This window comes from Sciurus vulgaris (assembly GCF_902686455.1).
Source record: "Sciurus vulgaris genome assembly, chromosome: 2".
Lineage (NCBI taxonomy): Eukaryota > Metazoa > Chordata > Mammalia > Rodentia > Sciuridae > Sciurus > Sciurus vulgaris.
In genome coordinates, this window is record NC_136462.1 from 202,563,783 (window position 1) to 202,581,889 (window position 18,107).

The window sequence follows — 18,107 nt, forward strand, 5'->3', positions numbered from 1 at the left end:
GGTGGCTTCTGTGTGCATCTGGGGGTCTTCCCCAGCCTCCCTGCGGGGCTAAGAGAGGAGGGGTGAGGCCACTTCCCGGCCCAGGGACTTGGCCAGCAGGAGTCTGGAGGACCTGTCCTTGGATAGAAAGTTTCTCCCACTGGATTCACTGGGTTGGGGTCACCATCACCTCAACAGGACAGAGCAGGGTCTGGTCACCTTGGCAAATTCTGGGAAACTGTGAAGAACAGGCAGAACAGATACAGATAGATTTGTTTTTAATAAAGGAGTTAATTTCTTTCAATCCTATATAAAACAATAGCAATTAAAAACTTCATTTTTGAAAGTAAAATATTTACATATGAACAAGTAACTGTGCAAAATTTACATGAAAAAATGGAAAGACAGGGATTTCCTAAAAGATAAAATAAAAGGTGTAACAGTTCTCAGGTGCTGATAAAAAATACTGATCAGCCTTCAGTCCACAAGCGCAGACTGAAGTCTAATGTGAGGATCCACACAGAGAAAGCCCAAGTATTTACAGTCATAAAAGTACTATCAATAGACAATTTAATACAATAACCTCTGAAAATATAAAGAACCAATTAGTATATTTGTAATAAAAAAAATAGGTACAAAGAAGGGGCTTTGCTCTGGGCATCTGTAAAGTGAGCCCACAGCTTGCATACAGTCTCTTAGCAAAATAATTATAGTTTACATAGCCATTTTTATGTTATGTGCCAAAATTATGTACAATTACTGACAAAATACACCAACCATTTTTCAACACTTGATTCACACTGAGAAACAGTCTTTTGATGATTCCTCTCAACTTTGATTTTATTTAATCTAAGTTTTCACTTTTAGCTAAAAAACACAGTGCAAGTAAAATATATTTATGCTGAAAAAGTTCTCATTTCTTTTAACTTTACAGCTTCACAAACTGTAGCAAATAAAATGCATTTGTACAGATGCTGAGCACATTCAGAAGGGGCCGCCTCGCTGGGCTCGGCCTGGCCAGGCAGGAACGCAGTCCCACCTGGGTGACAGCGCTGCGATGAACTCACGTTCCTAGAGAACTTCAGGCGGAGTGGGGCAGGGAGAGATAAATAGTCTAAAAATCAGTTTGCTTCGCCAACTGACTGTTACAAAAATAAAACGAGAACGAGGTCATCGCTGTGGACAGACACCTACGTGGTACGTCAGGCTGAACGAACCCAAAATGCACAAAGAAAGTGGGGCTGCTGCGAGCCGGCAGGGCGGCGGCTGACGGGCTCCGGCAGTCTGTAATATGGCTTGTTTGGCAAGAAGGCCACTCAGTCGAGGATGAGCGGGGCGTAGCTGGCCTCCAGGAGCATCCCAGGCCTGCGCTCTGCTACAGGAGAGGCTTCCTTCCACGCTGACTGATTCAGAGACAGGAGTATGAAACTTCCACTGCAAGGAGGTGGCTGTTCTTCAGCAACGTCCCGTTGGCTCGCTACAAAAGGCGCAGTCTGCAGACGCACAGAACGTCCAGGCGGCTCCGTGGGAAACGCCGCGCACCCCGCGTCACTTGAGGAATGCTTTGTAGAGCAACAGCGAATGGCTTGTCTCGCGCTCGTTTTCTAGACAGAATATGAGGTCCCTGAGGTTGACCCGTGTGATTCTTTGCCGCGTGAACTGTCTGGGGGTTCCCACTCCGGAGCTGCCTGGGACCGCCAAGCCGGGGCCCGAGCCCTGGTGACAAGAAAGGAGGAGACGGGATGTTAGCGGTGCTCTGAGGTGAGCTGCAGAGCAGCGGAGGGCAGCTCGGCGCCCCCTGTGTCCCAGGACCCCGCTCTGCAGGAAGTGGATGTGGCTCAGGCTCCTTCCTGCAGGCCCGCAGGCTGAGCTGATGTGTGCCTAGCTGGGAGGGATCAGGAGACTCCACAGCATCCGCTCAGACTACCACCCTCAGATGCCCCACGAAGACCCCGCTCTGGCCCTGGGTGGGAAGAGAGAGGGGGGCTCCCACCCCAAGGCAAGTGACTGCCCCTGGGGCCACAGTGGCCTGACCTCCACATGACCACAGAAAGGCTGCCCAGGGGTCCACATCCCTGCCCACTGAGAAAAGCACCAGGTCTGAACTCCTGGGCTAGGCGGCTGTGGGTCAGCAGCCAGACATGAGCCCAGGGCTGTGTCCTGCCAGAAGCCCAGCCCTGGTGTACCCAGCTCTCCTCGAGCAACTGTCCTCGAGCTCAGAGAAACAAGAGCCATGGCTCAGCCTGGAACACGCAGCAGCTGCTTCCCGTCAGCACCCCCACCTGATGCCTCCTGGGCACAACCTCCAGAACCCGGCAGGCGGCTCGAGGCAGGCTCTGTGCTCCAGGTGGGAGCCGGAGGCAGGCTGCCTGCAAGGACTGCAGCAGGCACGGTGCCTTTTCAGCCAGAGCGTAAGGAGCCCTCTCCCGAGCAAGCACCACCAGGCACAGAGCCAGCAGCGCAGGCCAGGTGCCTGAGGTGGACAGTGGCACAGGCCTTGGAGGTGCTCCGTGCTCTGACAGCCGAAGCCAGCCAGCACGCTCCCTTGGGGGCCAGGAGCCACCTCCACACCTCAGTGGCCACTCTGTCTTGGATGGAGGTCCAGGTTCTACTGACAGCCTCCCAGGGATTTATGTAGACCACAGAGCCCTCCAAAAGGCTGGGTGGACACCCACACGCAGAAGGAACCAGGAGTAGTGGAGACGGGTTCCCTGCAGGTGTCCTGGACATCAGCTACAAGCCAGCGAGGGGCAGGCACAGAGGAGGACTGGCCGCAACCCCAGGGTTCCCGAGAGGTAGAATCAGGTCTCCTGGACAACACAGTGGCCTCCCTCAGCATGAGTCCACCAGGGTCAGCCCAAACCTTGCCTCGCTTGGAGACATGGGTATCCACACTGGCTGCCTTTGTGACAAACTGATCTGCCCAACTAGAGGACGGGAGGAAGAAAGCCAAGGTGTCGGCCCTCAGAGGCACCTCTGGGACTGCAGCTGGCAGGTCTCTCTGCCTGGCCACATCGCCAGGCTGGTATGCGAGCAAGGCGCTCCTCAGGAGCAAAGTCAGAAGCCACACAGAAGCACCAAAACCACAGTAAGCAGCATGAGCGCCCATCCAGGGCGCAGCCAGCTCTGCCGGGCCACCTTAGCCCAGGCACAGGCGGCTGTGGAGCGAAACCACCGGACCCACCCCACAACAGGCTCTGGAGAAGGGCCGTGGTTCATAACACAGACTCTTGGGCTCCGGGGGGTTTTGTAAGTACAGCCGAGGCTCCAACTGTGGAAGAGATGCGAGCTCAAGCACCTGCTGCTTGGTGTAGCACTCGCTCTGACCACCTGGGCTGAGTCCAGTCTTCTCCACTCTGCCAAGGAGAGGACGGCTGGTCACTGCTCCAGGGTCTTTGGCTCTGTGGGTATTGTGGCCATGGCACAAGGAGCCTCAGCCTGTCCCACAGGGCAGCTGCCCTGGCATGCTCACAGTCTGTCCTAAGTGCTTGGGCCGTGGGAGCAGGACAGGTCATTGGCCTGTGGCATCTCAGAGCTCCCTGCTGGAGGAGCCTCAGCAGGAAGCACCACAGGGTCGTGGACAGGGCCGGAGCTGCGCCACCACTGGAGACCAAGGCTCTGCTCATGGCCCACCACAGCAGGTAACTCTACACAGAGCAGAGAGGATGGAGGACCAGGGTGAGCCCCAGTGCCCGCCAGGAGCTATGCAGCTCAGTGAGCGTGGCCGTGGCGACCCCCTGTGCCCCGCATGGCCTCCCCTCTGCAGCAGCACAGGCATGCACCCTGCCGTCCATGTGCTGTCAAAGAGTCAGTAAGAGGAGGCCGACCCTCCCACTGCGAACTTGACCCACAAATAAAACCTGCAGAAAGAACCTCCCCTGGGCTCCTCCAGCGTGGCCAGTGCAAGTGCAACCACAGAACGCGGCTCCAGGTCCCAGGAAGCAGCGCCCGCTCGAGCACACCGCAGTCACACACGCCTCAGGGCTGCCCCGCAGCAGTTAGGCCAGCGCTGGAGTGTGGAGATGAAGTGCATTCTCTGCCCAGCTCAGCAACAGGCTGCAGCAATGTACCCACAGCAGCCCCGGGAAACCAGAGAGGGCTCCTGGGGCAGGGTGGCCATCGGCCCCAGCTCCCAACAGGCCTGGCGCCACCTGACGCCTGCTGAATCATGCTCTGGCTGGGGGAGACAGCAGGGGCCCCAGGCTGCTGAAAGCCAGCCCAGATTGGCCTGAGAGCCAGCACTAGCCAGGCGTCAGAGCGCAGGACAGAAGGGCCCAGCGCCAGATCTGAAAGGGCCTTTAAGGAGCAAAATGGAGATAGTTCCAAGAAGAACCCCTGACCACCGGTGGGAAAGAGAGGAGTGCAGGGAAGCTCTGGGTCCAGAGGCCCATCCCAAACACCCAGAGAGCCTGTCTGGCACCTGGGCCTCACAGCACTGCCAGCAGAGGGTGCCACCACCCACGGCAGGAAAGGAGCCCTGCAAATGCACAGAGCACAGCAGCACAGGGTGGAGAGGGAGGGCACACCCACAGGACACTGGGGGCAGAAGTCCCCAGACAGCAACAGCAACACATGTGGAAGGAGTGAGAAGGGGCTCCCAGGAAGGAACACTGGTCAGCAGCTCTGGATAAGGAGGGGAAGAGACCAGGAGTGAAGACCCGAGCAGCAGAGGGTAGGAGCGGCCCCCCAAGGCTGGAAGCCAGTGCAGATTCCAGAAGACCGGGGCCTGCAGCCCAGCACCATGAGCCGACACACACCCGGGCCTGCGGAGGGGACAGGGAACGATCACGAGGTTATAGGACGAGCAGGCCCACTTCTCCAACGACACCTCCAACCACAGAGGACGCAGGGCACATGGCCCAGCCCTGCCTGCCACCAGGCCGCACAACCCAAACAGCAGGGCCGCGTGGAGCAGCTGGACACACTCCACGAAGGCACAGCAACACCGCAGCCAGGCTGGGGATGGCTGCACGGACCAGACCCTGTGAGCTGCGCTGGAGGGCTGATCCAGCACCCAGGTGGGCCTGGGCAGCGTCAGAGCAGCACTGCAGGGGACCCCAGACCGGGGGATGCAAAGGGGAGGCGGGGCTGGTGGCCAGCAGGGTGAAGGGCAGAGGGAGGGGTTGGAGATCAGCCACCAAAAGGTGCAGCTGCCAACGGCTGAGCAAGAGCAGTGAGCGTGCAGGACAGGGTGGCCACAGAGCACAGAGCAGCCTTCCTGGACACCAACGCCAGGAGGACACAGGCACAGCAACACAGAAGCACATGCAGTGACAGCCTGGGTCCAGACCACACCATTCTGCATCCGGAGGCGCTATCGACTCCCTGCTGACACGTTGGAGACAGGCAGCCAGTTGACAGCCTGAGCCCACAGCAGGAGGCTGGGCATGTGTCCCCAGTACACCCACATGAGACTCCACAGGGGAAGTGAATGAACTGCCAGGCGGGGCCTCCTTAGGTTCACCTGTTTGATAGGTCAGAGCTCTGCGTGAACTGGGGGTGCAACTGCAGGCAGCTGGGGCATGGCCGGGGCAGCAGGTCACTAGGCTGAGCCCTGGGGCCTGCATGTTCTGTCTCTGCTCCTCACTCTCGCTCTGCCTCCTGGCCACTGCCAGCTGACAGCTTCCCTCCACCAGGCTGCTGGCCACCATGTACTGCCTCACCTTAAGCCCAGAGCAAGGAGTCCACTGACCACAGACCAAGGCCTCTGAAACCCTGAGCCCAAAATAAATTTTCCTCCTCTCAGGTGTTTTCGTCAAGTCTTTGATCACAGCGACCCACTAACACAGACGGGTATTTCTGAAAGCTCCAAGGCACAATGAAGGTGCCACTTATGGGTATTTACACACCACGTGACAGAACGCAGGTCAGACTAAAACCTGTGGCAGCGCGCGGGTGAAGTCAGAAACTCACTCAGGCCAGGAGGCTGCCCCACCACACCCACTGCTAAACCACCAGCAAGCAGCCACCAGAACAAACCCAGGACCAACAAGCCCGCTCTCTCACACACTGGCCACACATCCACAGAAACCAGGTACCATATCAGCACCATCCACGCTGGCAGCCTTGCAAGTGTGGCAACAGGCTTTGGCGAGGCTGTGGGAGACACCCGTCTCCTTGGCGGTAGGTGGCAGGCCAGGCCAGGCCTTCAAGGTCACCCGTTCACCCCCTCAGCCCCACCTGCAGAAGTTGCCCCAGTCACGCTCCCAATGCCTAAGGACATGTGAGCACGTGGCCCTCACCACAGCCTCCTGTGGCTGCACCACATGACCCGAATACATGAGAGAGGAGAGCTCAATGGGACGCACAGTGCCCAGAGGCGCCAGGCAGGGAAAGGGTGCCCACTCCTTGCTGCCCTCCTGGGTAGAGAGCAGAAAGCAGCAGCTAACAGAAGCAGACACAGAGGGGACGGGCAGACCCTCCTGTGCACGCATGTTTTTGTGAAGCTCTAACAATGCTACATCCAGGAGATACGAGCCAATCCAGACGCGGCCGTGGGCTGGCCAGGAGACGGCAATCCGAGCAACCCGGGAGCATGACACACTGACCTGCAGGGCTCCCTACAAAGACAACTGCAACCACATTAGCTTCTTGAGGGCTCAGCAATTCCGGAGCTCCTGTGTCTGCAGACTGGGACCAAATGGTCCAGTACATCTGCTGCAGACACAGGCAAGCAAGGCTCCCACGCAGGACCCCATCAGTAGGACAAAGCGGACAGAAAAAGCACAGAGGACAGTGTGCCGTGGCCGTGCTCCCCAGAGCCAGGGCCCGCTGCTCACCATCACCTCCAGCAGCACTCCCCCGATCAACCCACCCTGCAGCCTAAGCGTTCTGTGGCTCTGGGAAGGAAGCAGATCCTGGAAAACCATGGGTCTCATCCAAAGGACACAGGAACCAGCCCAAAGGAGTGCACCAGGACCAAAGCCAGGCCATCTGAGCCACAAAACAAATCAACAAATCACAGGAACAGACTACTACCTACAAGACACGGCCAACGTCCATCCTGATCCGAGGACCTTGAAGAACACAGGGCGGGCAAGGTGTGGGGTAAGAAACAGCTCTCCTACTGACTGCAACCAACCAATGCCCAGCAGGACAAGCAGCATCCCGCAAAGAGCCAGCAGCAAGGCAGTGTCCAGAGATGCCGTGAGGAGAGAGGGAACCAGCAGGTGCAAGTAGACCATAAGGCAGAGGAAAACCCAACCTTCCAGCAGAGAAAGCCCACACCCTGCAACCAGCCTCCACACTGCCAGCAGCAGTGGGCCACAGGAAGCACCTCGCACACGTGGCCATGGTGTTTCAGTGTGGCCAGAGCCTGGGGCAGACACCAGGACATCAAGCCCACTCAGGGCACTTCACGATAGCATGCCCTTCATGGTGCCCTGGTGGCAGAAGACCAGGGAGGCCAAGAGCAGCCAGACAGGATCCAGGACAGGAAGGGACATCCGGGCGGGGAGACTGCTGAAAGTCCAGCAGGAGGAAGCTTTGCAGAGGCACATCTGAGGAGGGGCGAGTGCCTGACACACAGGGCCTTCTTTTCTGTTAAGGATTTCCTATGTGTGTATTTCTTAGTTGTAGGTGGACGCAATGCCTTTATTTTATTTTTATGTGGTGCTGAGGATCAAACCCAGGGCCTCACATGTGCTAGGTGAATGCTCTACCACTGAGCCGCACCCCTGCCCCACACAGAACTCTTACAACAACTGTGAGAAAACAGTCCCAATCAAAACACAGGCAGGACCCCCAAACAGACTCCCACCCAAGAGATGCAGAGACGGCGATCAGGATGAGGGCGCAGCCTGCCCACAGGCAAGGACGTCTGTGGCCAACGTCTCGGGTCAACCTCAGGATGCCGCCACTAGCCACACGCACAATGTGAGCTGCAGTGCACTGTAATCAGAAGGCGACGTCCCGGAATTCCGAGATTAAAGTGATACAAGTCTGTGTCGCCTTTTAAGGGTGAGAGTCTTTGTTATCTTAACTCAGGAAACAAAGGGAGCACTGGTGTCTCTCCAGCCTTCCTGGAACAGGAGCTGCATGCATGCCCGGGCAGCCCAACGGCAGAGGAGGGGAAGTCTTCCTCACAAAACTGCTCCAGTGACAAATAAACACCAAGTGACAAGCTGGCAGGTCCAAGGCCCTGAGTTCAAGTCCTAGCACAAAAATAAATAAATACAGTGACAAAGTTAAACCACTACTGTTTGTGCCACTCAACCAATTAGTGGCTCTGGGTGCAGAGTGTCAGGGGTGTGTGCAGAGCAGACCCTCTGCCTCCTGGAGAAGGGGCACAGCAGGATCTTGGCTTCCTTGGTGGAGCCCAGCCAGATGGGTCTCCAGTCCAGCTGCAATACGCAGGAAGCTCAAGGATAGAGGCAGCTGCTGAGCCGAAACACCACAGTCACTAATCAGAAACTAAAAAAGAACAGAAACCCTAGAATTGAAAAATACATTCACAAATGTAGACTTCCCGGGAGCCCAACAGCCAACTGGAGATGGCAGGACTCCGTCTGGTTGAGAACCTGAAGACAGCAGCAGAAGTTATCCAGACTGAAGAACAGGAAAAACACAGAAGTTGGATACAAGTTTAAACACCTGTGGGCAATACCAACAGGTCCAACATGTGTGCAACGGGAGTCCAAGCAGAAGAAAGACGGAAAGCGAGAAAACACTTGAAGGAACAATGACCAAAATGTTTCCAACACAATGGAAAACACTGGCCTACAAATCTAAGCTCAGAGAACCTGAAGTGAACTGAATACCCAAAGAACCACACTTAAACACAAAACATACTTCTAAAAAACAAAGTTCAAAGTCTCAAAGTAGAGATGTGTTATGTACAGGGAATGAGAATAAAAATCATAGCAGGACCCCAGAAGATAGCAGAACGACTTTCTTAAAATTCTGCAGGAGAAAAACGACTGGTCCACAACTTCACAGCCAGTGAGAATATCCCTCAACGGTGAGGGTGAGACACAGCCATTGTCAATGAACAGGAGTGTCCGTCTGAAATGCGACGAGACAACCACTTTCAAGTTGACAGAAGTGAAGCCTGGGTCACCAGCAGACCTGCATGCAGGGAGCCCTGTGGGCCAGGCTGCCCTTGTAGCCACAGGGATGTGGCAGTATAAAATTCAACTGCAGCCCTTCCTTTTCCCTCCCCAATTTTAAAATCAGTCCCTCACAGACTGCAACCCTGAGCTCCTCCGACCAGAGCAAAAGGGGCAACACTGCGTTAGGGACGAAGGCTGGTGGAAGCCTGCTAGGTGCACTTGCCAGCCAGGTTCTTCCCTCTGGAACAAGCGAAGTTTGCGTCGTGGCCTTGGAATGGGGAGGAAACCGTGATCCCAGAGGCTCACATGGGCCCCAGCAAGCACCGCAGCAAACCAGTAACTCCAGGCACCAACCAAGGCAGGAAACCCCACTCCTGCGCTCAGTAGAGAAGTACCTCCTTGTTGGTCAGAACATCTGAGAGTTTTGCGAGTGTGACCTGGCCTCTACTCAGAAACGCGAGCCGCCAGGCACAGTGGCACATGCCTGTCATTCCAGCAGCTCAGGAGGCTGAGGCAGGAGGACCGCAAGTTCAAAACCAGCCTTGGCAACTTAGTGAGGCCCTAAGCAACGTTGTGAGACCCTGTCTCTAAATAAAATATAAAAAATAAAAAAGGGCTGGGGTGTGACTCAGTGGTAAAAGTGCCCGAGTTCAATCCCTGGTACTGGGGCGGGGGGAGGGGGAAAGCCAACCATGAGAGAGGCATTAATGGGGATCCATTTTCTTCTGGACGAATTTTTAAAGCATGAATTGGATCAGCTTTGCCTGACACCCTAAATATATGTGACCAGAGATAATGTATACAGCAAAAAGCTTAGGGGAGCACTTTACCAAGCTGGTGTTCTCCAAACTAAAGTGATCTGTGTGGTAATCTCCTTCAGATTTATACAGAAAAAGCAAATTTAATCGGTCATTTATTTATGTCATTTAATGTTTTGTAACTGAATAAAGGTAACTTGTTATCAGTAAGCTCTATAAAATTTTGTGTTAGTTTTTACACTGAAATTGGAATCTAAATGTATTTTTGGAAACTAATAAGGAGAGCCTAAATTTGTTCAAAAGTTGACATTGTAAAGCATGAAAAAACACCTTGCCACTTTTTCCACAAAAAGAAAGTCAGGAGCTTTCTTCGTTTTTTTTTTGATTCGTGTTTCAGACGTAATGCTGTATTGGATTATTTGTTCAGAGCCCCTCCTTACCTGAGATAAGGCTCTGCCTCTCACCCTACACCACGTTAGGATGACTCCAAAGTAGGCCAGACTTAAGCTCATTTAAAGTTGTGTTCAAAGGACAGATTTTGTAAAGATTACTGTCACCTCAAAATAAACATAATATATAACTAAGTAAAGGGTTAGGATCATAAAAATCATGTTACTTGGTTCATAGCTATTACACAGACTGAATGTTTTTTTCTCTCGTTAATTTCGTTTTGTGTTTTTTTTTTTTTTTTTTTTTTTTTTTCCTTGTAAAAATGTGTGACTTTGCCTGCTAATGTTTTGCAGAACCACTGACTTTGAGACAGTAAGCCATCACCTAGAGGGCAGACAGGACATAAAGCTGACTTCCACTACTGATACTGACTCCTGCTTTAAGACTGGTGAAACTGGCCTGCTGGATGTTCAAAACCACAACTTGGAGACCAAAGTCAAAGAAGTAAAAGGGCGAAGGGGGAAACAGTCATAGGTCAAACCCAGGGAACAACAGGACCCTCTAAGGGCCCTGCAACTCCAGGAAATCAGTTGACCTCCCGATCAGGGGATCCAGAGACCCAAGAGACAGGAGGCCAACCAGTGTACATTGTGCAAAAAAGGAGGGTCACTGGAGAGGGAAATGTCCCTGGTGCTTCCAAGGGAGCTATGTGTGGTCAGCAAGGCCCTGACTGATCCCAGTAGATGCACAGTTGGTAAAAGAAGAGTCAAGAGGCTTCTCACAAGTTCCCAAGAGTGACCCGACAAATCTCAGTTGACACGAACAGTGGACAGGAAAGAGGTCAATTCCGACCAACCTGGTCTTAGACACTTGGCAGGAGAGTGTAACCAAAACACAGCCACACATGGACATTTAAAAGATAAGACGATGGTTCTTTTGCTTGAGCTATATGTTTGTGTCAGTCCTCCTGGAAGTCATAAAACTGGGAGGCTATAATATAGGAGTTAATGATAAGTATCAGAAAAAGCTCTGTCAGAATCACAAGTTTGCGGGGCTGGAGTTGTGGCTCAGTGGCTTGCCTGGCATGTGTGAGGTACTGGGTCTAGTACTTAGCACCACATAGAAATAAATAAAATAAAAGATCCATTGACAACTTTAAAAAATAAAAATAAAAATAAAAAAATCACAAGATTGTTCTGAGTCGATCTGAGACTTATCTGTGTTTTTGGTTCTGTTTTGTTTTGTTTGCATGGTAATTATGAACTGATGCTCAGGCTCATCTGGTAGAGTTTGCAGTTCATCGCTTCCAGCCTGGCGACTTGATTCTAATCAAGACCTGAAAAGAAGACAAGCTTCAACAGAACTGTAAGGACCTTACCAAGCCACAGGACGGCCACCTGATCTGCTGAAAAGGGGAGAACCCATTACCAAGGGCAGTTTCCACCATGACCAGGCTGGATGGCGATGCCAAGGGTGCAAGGAGAACGAAAGCAAGAGGTACAGAAAGGAAAAGGGACGTGAGAACAGGAACTCAGACAGCCCAACGAAGCACACAGCACTGAGCCGTACCCAGGACGTACCGCTGGACTGCAGACCTTCAACCACAGCCCTTCACTTTGCCCACCCAATTTTAAAATCAGCCAACAGTACAGATTGTAAACCTGAGGTCCTCCAAGTTGAGCAAGGGGCAGTGCTGGTCAGAGATAAAGCGGGCGGACAGCCACCCAGGTGTGCTTGCCAGCCAGGTTCTGAAGCACAGCCCTGGGCAGAATAAAGTCACCGTGCCCACCCACTTCCCAGCATGGGTGTGACTCCTGGCGGCACCTCAGTATTTCCTACAGCAGCAAGGAACCAAGGGTACCACAGGAGGCAAGCAAACAGGTAAGTAAGAGATTTTCTCTTTTTTTCCTGAAACTTACTTTTAAAAAGAAATTAACAGATTAAATAAAAAATAATAATGCATTAAAACGCGGTGTGTAACAAACAAGAAACAGAACCCAAGCACAGGGACGCAGGCGAGAGCTCGCTCCCCAGCCCGCGTGGCCCTGCTCTGCACCAAGGCGGCCACCTGCAGCCCACTGCTCAGTGCGAGTCCCCCAGAGTCCCTCCCCAGCCGCATCACAGCAAACCACGGAGATCTCTCTACGTGCGGCGCTGAGTCCACATACCCACAAGTAAGGTGTTCTAAATGTCAGTTTTAAATGCAAAACAGACTGCAAGGAAGGCGGGTGACAGGTGAACCTAAGGGTGGTTCTGGGGTGTGTCTGCTGAGGAAGGGGCTCTGAGAACCCCGGGCCCTTCCAGACCCCACCCCCAAGCTGCCGCTGTACCTCTGCTCCAGATCCCGGCCCGGCACAGTCCACCTTCCTCTTTTTCCTGGGCCCGATGGCGGCCAGCGCCGTGAGGTTGGCATCCCGCTGGCGCATCTGTGCCAGCTCCTGCTGCTGCATCTTTGTGTCGGAAAGCAAACAAGGACTATCGCTTCCTGTACATTTTTACTTAAAGGCAAAAGCAAATATGCAGATACCAAAGGGCTCTCTGAGATTTTCTAGATTATAACTTCTTTAGTATTTTGGATTTTTAAACAGTGAGCATATGCTATAACTAGAAAAGTAAGTATTTTTTTAAAAGCAATATATACTTGACTTAAAACACCCAGAGGATAAGAACAAGTTTAAGTACAGAGAATAATCTACCACAAGAAGTCACTGTTAAATCTAAAAGCAGGATACAAGCTGTCTGCACAGGAAAATACCTTTGACTTGGTATTTCTTAAACTTTGCAACATTTTAAACAGGTACATAAATGCCCATGTTCAGAAATCCCAAGCTACCTTTTCTGTCAGAGTCTAAGGTGAGTACGAATTTCAAGTGTGCAAAAAGCTCACCTCTTTTGCCTTCTGCTTCAGCCTTAATTGTTCTGGATCTTCTTGTCTGGATCGAGACTATTTTTGAAAGTAGAAAAGGAAAACCAAGTTATGACCTAAATGTGTTTCCTAACAAATGTGTTAACCTTATTCATTTTATAACATTTTCCAGGTTATAAGTTTTTACATGCTTACAGCCAAAGGTTGAAAATCTGGCTGCACAGCATGGGGAAAATCCATTACTCTTAAGAAAAACCACTGCCGTTCTGATGCCATGGGGTCTCGAGTATGATCTTTGACTAATGCTACCAGCTGGCACAGGACTCTGGCTCATCGTGGCGTGAGGCGGGCGAGGCAGAACAGTCTTGCAGGCTCCAGTGCCTCTGGAGAAGGGCTGGGTCCCGGCACCAAGCTCAAGCCCCTGCTGCCTCCCAGCAAGCCCAGCTGGCAGTGTGGCCTCAGTGACTCTGGGCTCTGAAGGCCAGGTGGGCCTGAGCTGCAGTCTGGTGTGCAGGAGGCTGGCTTCACGTACGTGCAGCCCGAGATGGACTGGACCTGGTGGACCAGGAAGCCTCAGGAATCTGCGGGCGCAGAGTGCTCAGAGCTAACAGGCCCCACTCTGCGCTCCACTTACAGGTGCACGGTCACCTTTCCTCAAGGCCAGCCCCCAACACTGCTTGGTCACTCAGCACCCAGTGTATGTGCAAGTCGTCAGGGAGGCTGGGCTCCCCAAGGGACTGGAGAGCACAGCAGCACTTGCCTTTGCCGCCCGCATCAGGATCTCCCTCTCCTGCTCATCCTTCCTCTGCTTTTCAATCTGATCGAGCTGTTCAAAAAACTTGAGCTGAGCCCGCACATCACTCGCCTGCTCGTATCTGTCATCATCCTGCAAAAAGCAGAACACTGCTGTCATGGATCTGGACCCAGCAGGCCGGACGTCCGTGCACAACCCCTCCCCTGGTCTGTTCCCACGCAGCAGTGGACACGGCCTCCTCTCATCTCCCTGGATGACTTCACCTGCCCACCATCAGGGTGAAGTCTCATATTGCTTATTTTGGGGCCTCTTGGGATAGTTTGTTTTATACACTGATATCATCTGACTTCGTTTTAAGCATTTTAAATTTTCTGCAGTAACACGGAAACATTTTAAGATAACAGTGGCTGAGAGTGTTGCTTCCAAACATTGTTCTGAGGATGCCAACCCTGGCTGGCCAAAGGAGTGTGCAGCGCCTGCCTCGCCCAGCTGCTGGCCACTTGTGTGACTGCTAAAAAGGGAGGCATATTCTGCCTTGAACACTTGCTTACGAAGATACAACTGCAGCCTTCTGACAGCCTGCAGGCTCAGCTCAAGGCCCAGGAGAAGGGCCTGGCACCTGCAGGTTCTGGGAGCCGGGACTGAGGAAGGGCAAAGACCCTATGATTTCAAAGCTGCGGGTCCACCTTCCACGGGACCTTCCCGTCAGAGCATCCTCCCACAGCTCCCTGGCCTTCTGTCCGAGCCCAGGTCTACAAAGCACCTGAGAACCCCAAGTGGCTAAGAAAATAAATGCAAAGGTACACAGGACACTGGGGACACCGCCACCCTCTGCCTGGTGTGGACAGACAGCTTCCAGACAGCCTGGATGGTCAGGGGTCGACAATAGAAAGACATTCTCCTCAGGAAAACGGCCCCATTACCTTATAGGAGAAGTTTTTTTGCTGAGCCGTTTCAGATATTTTTTCTACAAGATTCTGTAGCCTTTGCTGTGTGGCATGGGATACATAACTTACTACGTCTGGATGTAATTCCGTTATGCCGTGCTTTTTACCTACAGAGCAGGCAAAAAAAAAAAAGAAAGCATTTAAAAATCACTTGCACATCTTCCTGTGTTCGCTACTCCACTGTCTCTTCTCTTATCCTCCGATACTGCTCTGTGCACTCAGGGGCAGCCCAGGTAGACAGCGTGTGGAGGACGGTCATCTACCTGAGAACCGTTGCCATCGGCCACAGGGAGGTCACGGCCCAGGCAAACCTCAGGCCCAGGCTCAGGTGTGCTCACCTGCACCCATACGCCCACGGAGCAGCTGCGCAGAGCAATGTGCCGAGTCCCCATCAAAGGCACAGAGTGCACCAAACCCACAGGTGGACTCTAGGGGTCCTGGTGGCGGCCCTGGAGCACTCACCTATTTCCAATATCCTTCTCTGTAACGGCGCAGGGAGGAGGAAGGTGTCGTCCTTACAGGACCGCGTCAGTGTGCCCACCAACTCAGAGTTTGTGGCCAGTATCCTTGCACTTTCTTCCGACAGGTTTACTCCAGCCATTGACGCAACATCATTAATGTCATCGTCGTCCCTGAGAAAAGGGGGAAGGGTCACTCCCGCTCCACAGGAAGTCGATAGGAGCAGCACTGAGGTGGCTCTGACTTGGCAGCAGCAGGCAGGGGGACAAGGAGCTGCTGGCTGGATCCCGTCTTCTCAAGGAGGAGCCTTTCCCTTACTCAGAGAAGCACAAGGCTAGAGCTGAGCTAGAGGCTGCACTGGCTGTGCAGGAGACTCGACCACAGTCCAAGTCACATCCAGAGACGGCAAAAACCAATTCCTTTGAAGGTTTTGTACCATGTGAAATCTTCCTTTTTTTAAAAAACTTACCAACATTAATTTTTTTAAAAAACAAGCACAGGCTCTCAGAAACAGCGGAAGAGACCAAAAACTCCCATGTTGAGAGAGCTGCCCACCTGACGTCCCACTACCTGGACACCTGCAGTCACCAGCCCCTCAGACCCACCCACACACGACCACCATTCCAGGAGCGTTCAGCTTGATACCCATCTGGAAATGAGGAGTAGCGTGGTGCCTCCCCAGGTGACGGGCACCTGGCAGGGAGGCCCTCTGAAGCTGAATGCTGGCCCCAACCCTCCACCCCATCACACTCCACCCAGCGTCTGGTTTCTGCGCGGGTCCTGGTTCCATCTTGCCTGAGAGTAGCCCTCGGCTATTTCACAGCCCTGGCTTTGGCCACCAAGAGAGGCATCCCAGCTAGCTTGTGCCCTCGGCCTGAGCCCTGCTCTGATGGGGCAGGTGGCCTCTGTTCAGTCCTTCTTCCCACCCAGTCCTGAGTAGGCCTCTCTCTTAAGGAGCCCTCAACCCTTCGAGAGAGAACAGCTCTCAGAGGACAAGATCCAAGCAGCAGACATACACCCCGACACGTGCTAGGCCCCCGCCAGGACCTACAGGCATGAGTCAATCCTGTGCCAAGGCCACTGGCTGTCTGCAGCTTGTCCCCTCTGCTGTACCTCCAGCTCCCTCCTAGAGAGCAAGACAAGGCACGCAGGAGAGCGGCTCACTGACTGTTCTGATTCTTGCAGTACTGGTCATCCTCCCTTTCCCATCAGAGGACGAGCACCCCTGCTGGGCCAGTGGAGCTGCCTGACCTTGCATCCCTGATGGTTTGAGGGTTGAAGCACCTGGGAAGGGGCAGCGCCATACTGCTTGGTCACAGTGAAGGTTAGCTTATAGCTCTAGCGCACATCCCGAGAGAACCTCCGTGCCTCCAGGAGATGCTCAGACTGGCCCTCTTCAGAGACCAAGGCAGTGAAGCCCCGTGAAGCTCTGTGAGCACCTGGCCTGGTGCTGTTCCAATGGTGGAAACCAGGAGCACCGGCCAAGGCAGGCTGAAAATGCTGTCTGCTGGCACCAGTGCCAGCCAGCCAGCGCTCAGGGCGGAAGCAAGCCTCCCAGCTGATGCTCCTACAGATGTGAGGCCAGGATGAGGCGGAAGGGACATCCTCGCGGATATGGCTCCCATGGGAGCCCCGAGGGCTGGTGGAAGGCGCAGGGCTCTCTCCTCTGTGGTCTCCCAGGACGCTCAGGCTCATCCTTACCGAAACGAACCTCCCCCAGGCTCCTTGAGCTTGTTTTTCTGCGCGGCTGCTGCTTGTGCGGTGACGGCAGGAAGGGCTTTGGTTCCAGGTAACACAGCAGGCTTCACCACCGGGACTGCAGAGCAAGGACAGGAGCGCGAGGCCGTCAGCAGAGGCGCAGCCGACCTCAGTCTCCACAGGCTCCAGGGAGGGCCGCCGACATGCTCAGAGCTGCAGGCTGCGATGGAGTCCAGCCATTCCCCTGGGTGCAGTAGTGCCCAGGCAGCAAGGCAGTGTGCGTCTGCCCAGAGGCCCAGGATCGCCCACACCAGGACTAGCCAGGCAACAAGGTGGGACCCAGTCTCAGAAGAGAGACTGACACAGGTCATCTTCAAAAGCAAACTGGTGGTGGCGAAGACTGTGTCACAGATGCCACCACTCAAGTATGTATCTAAAATGTTGAGCCTGATGCCGCACTCCCCACAACAGTGTGAGGCTGCACACTGAGGCTGGCCCACTGAGGCTGGCCCTGCCCTCACCTGGCTGCAGCTGGTTCAGCTGGATCTGCTGGGGAGTGGTGAGCATGATCCGGTTGTGAGGCTGCCGCAGGGCGACCATGGGTGTCTGGGTCAAGGTCACCTGCGGGGGCCGGATCAGGGCTCCTGGCTTCGGGGGCTGCTGGATCACCTGGGGCAGAGCCAGCAGAGCACAAGGTGAGCACAGTGTGAGCACACTTCCAAGAACAGAGTCCCACCCCACCCATGGAGAAGCTCTACAAAGACCTCGTGAGCCTCAGCCCAGCACTGCAGAAGCTGGCCCCAGAGCCAGGCTAGCGGTCTGCACATGGCCTCCTCAGGACCACAGGCGGCGGGGGGGGAACCAAGACACTGCCCAGGCTGTGTGGGTCAAGGCCAGACCTGCAGGGCAGCAGTGGGGCAGTCTGCTGAACTCAGCCAAGTGACACTGCTGCCTGGTGGCCGCAAGTCAACGGTGTTCCTCTAAGTTTTCTGAGATGAACAGCTTCTGTACTGGGCTGAGGCTGAGCTCCTCCCCAAACGTGGCTTTGCTGCTCTCAGCGCAGCCTCTTCCCTCTCACTAACCCAACAGGCTATGCTTAGGCAAGTCCCCATACTCTAGGCTCTGGCCAGCTCTACTGTCTGACCCTGTCATCTGCAGCTACACAGCAGGCTCCAGAACTCGAAGTACTGACCACTTCCTGTACTG

The 18,107-nt window shown here is 54.0% G+C and overlaps 1 protein-coding gene across 1 annotated transcript in view; it reads right to left on the reverse strand.

Moving 5' to 3' along the window:
* Window positions 1–240: 240 nt before the first annotated feature.
* The window catches only part of TAF4 (TATA-box binding protein associated factor 4), a 74,134-nt gene continuing 56,267 nt past the window's right edge, over window positions 241–18,107 (reverse strand). The window contains exons 8-15 of the mRNA XM_079128832.1: window positions 17,423–17,570; window positions 16,905–17,019; window positions 15,207–15,376; window positions 14,721–14,851; window positions 13,804–13,929; window positions 13,065–13,121; window positions 12,508–12,627; window positions 241–1,695 (exon numbers count right to left, since the gene is read on the reverse strand). Coding sequence (XP_078984958.1) covers window positions 1,528–1,695; window positions 12,508–12,627; window positions 13,065–13,121; window positions 13,804–13,929; window positions 14,721–14,851; window positions 15,207–15,376; window positions 16,905–17,019; window positions 17,423–17,570 — 1,035 coding nt within the window. The 3' untranslated portion in view covers window positions 241–1,527. The remainder of the gene's footprint in view (window positions 1,696–12,507; window positions 12,628–13,064; window positions 13,122–13,803; window positions 13,930–14,720; window positions 14,852–15,206; window positions 15,377–16,904; window positions 17,020–17,422; window positions 17,571–18,107) is intronic.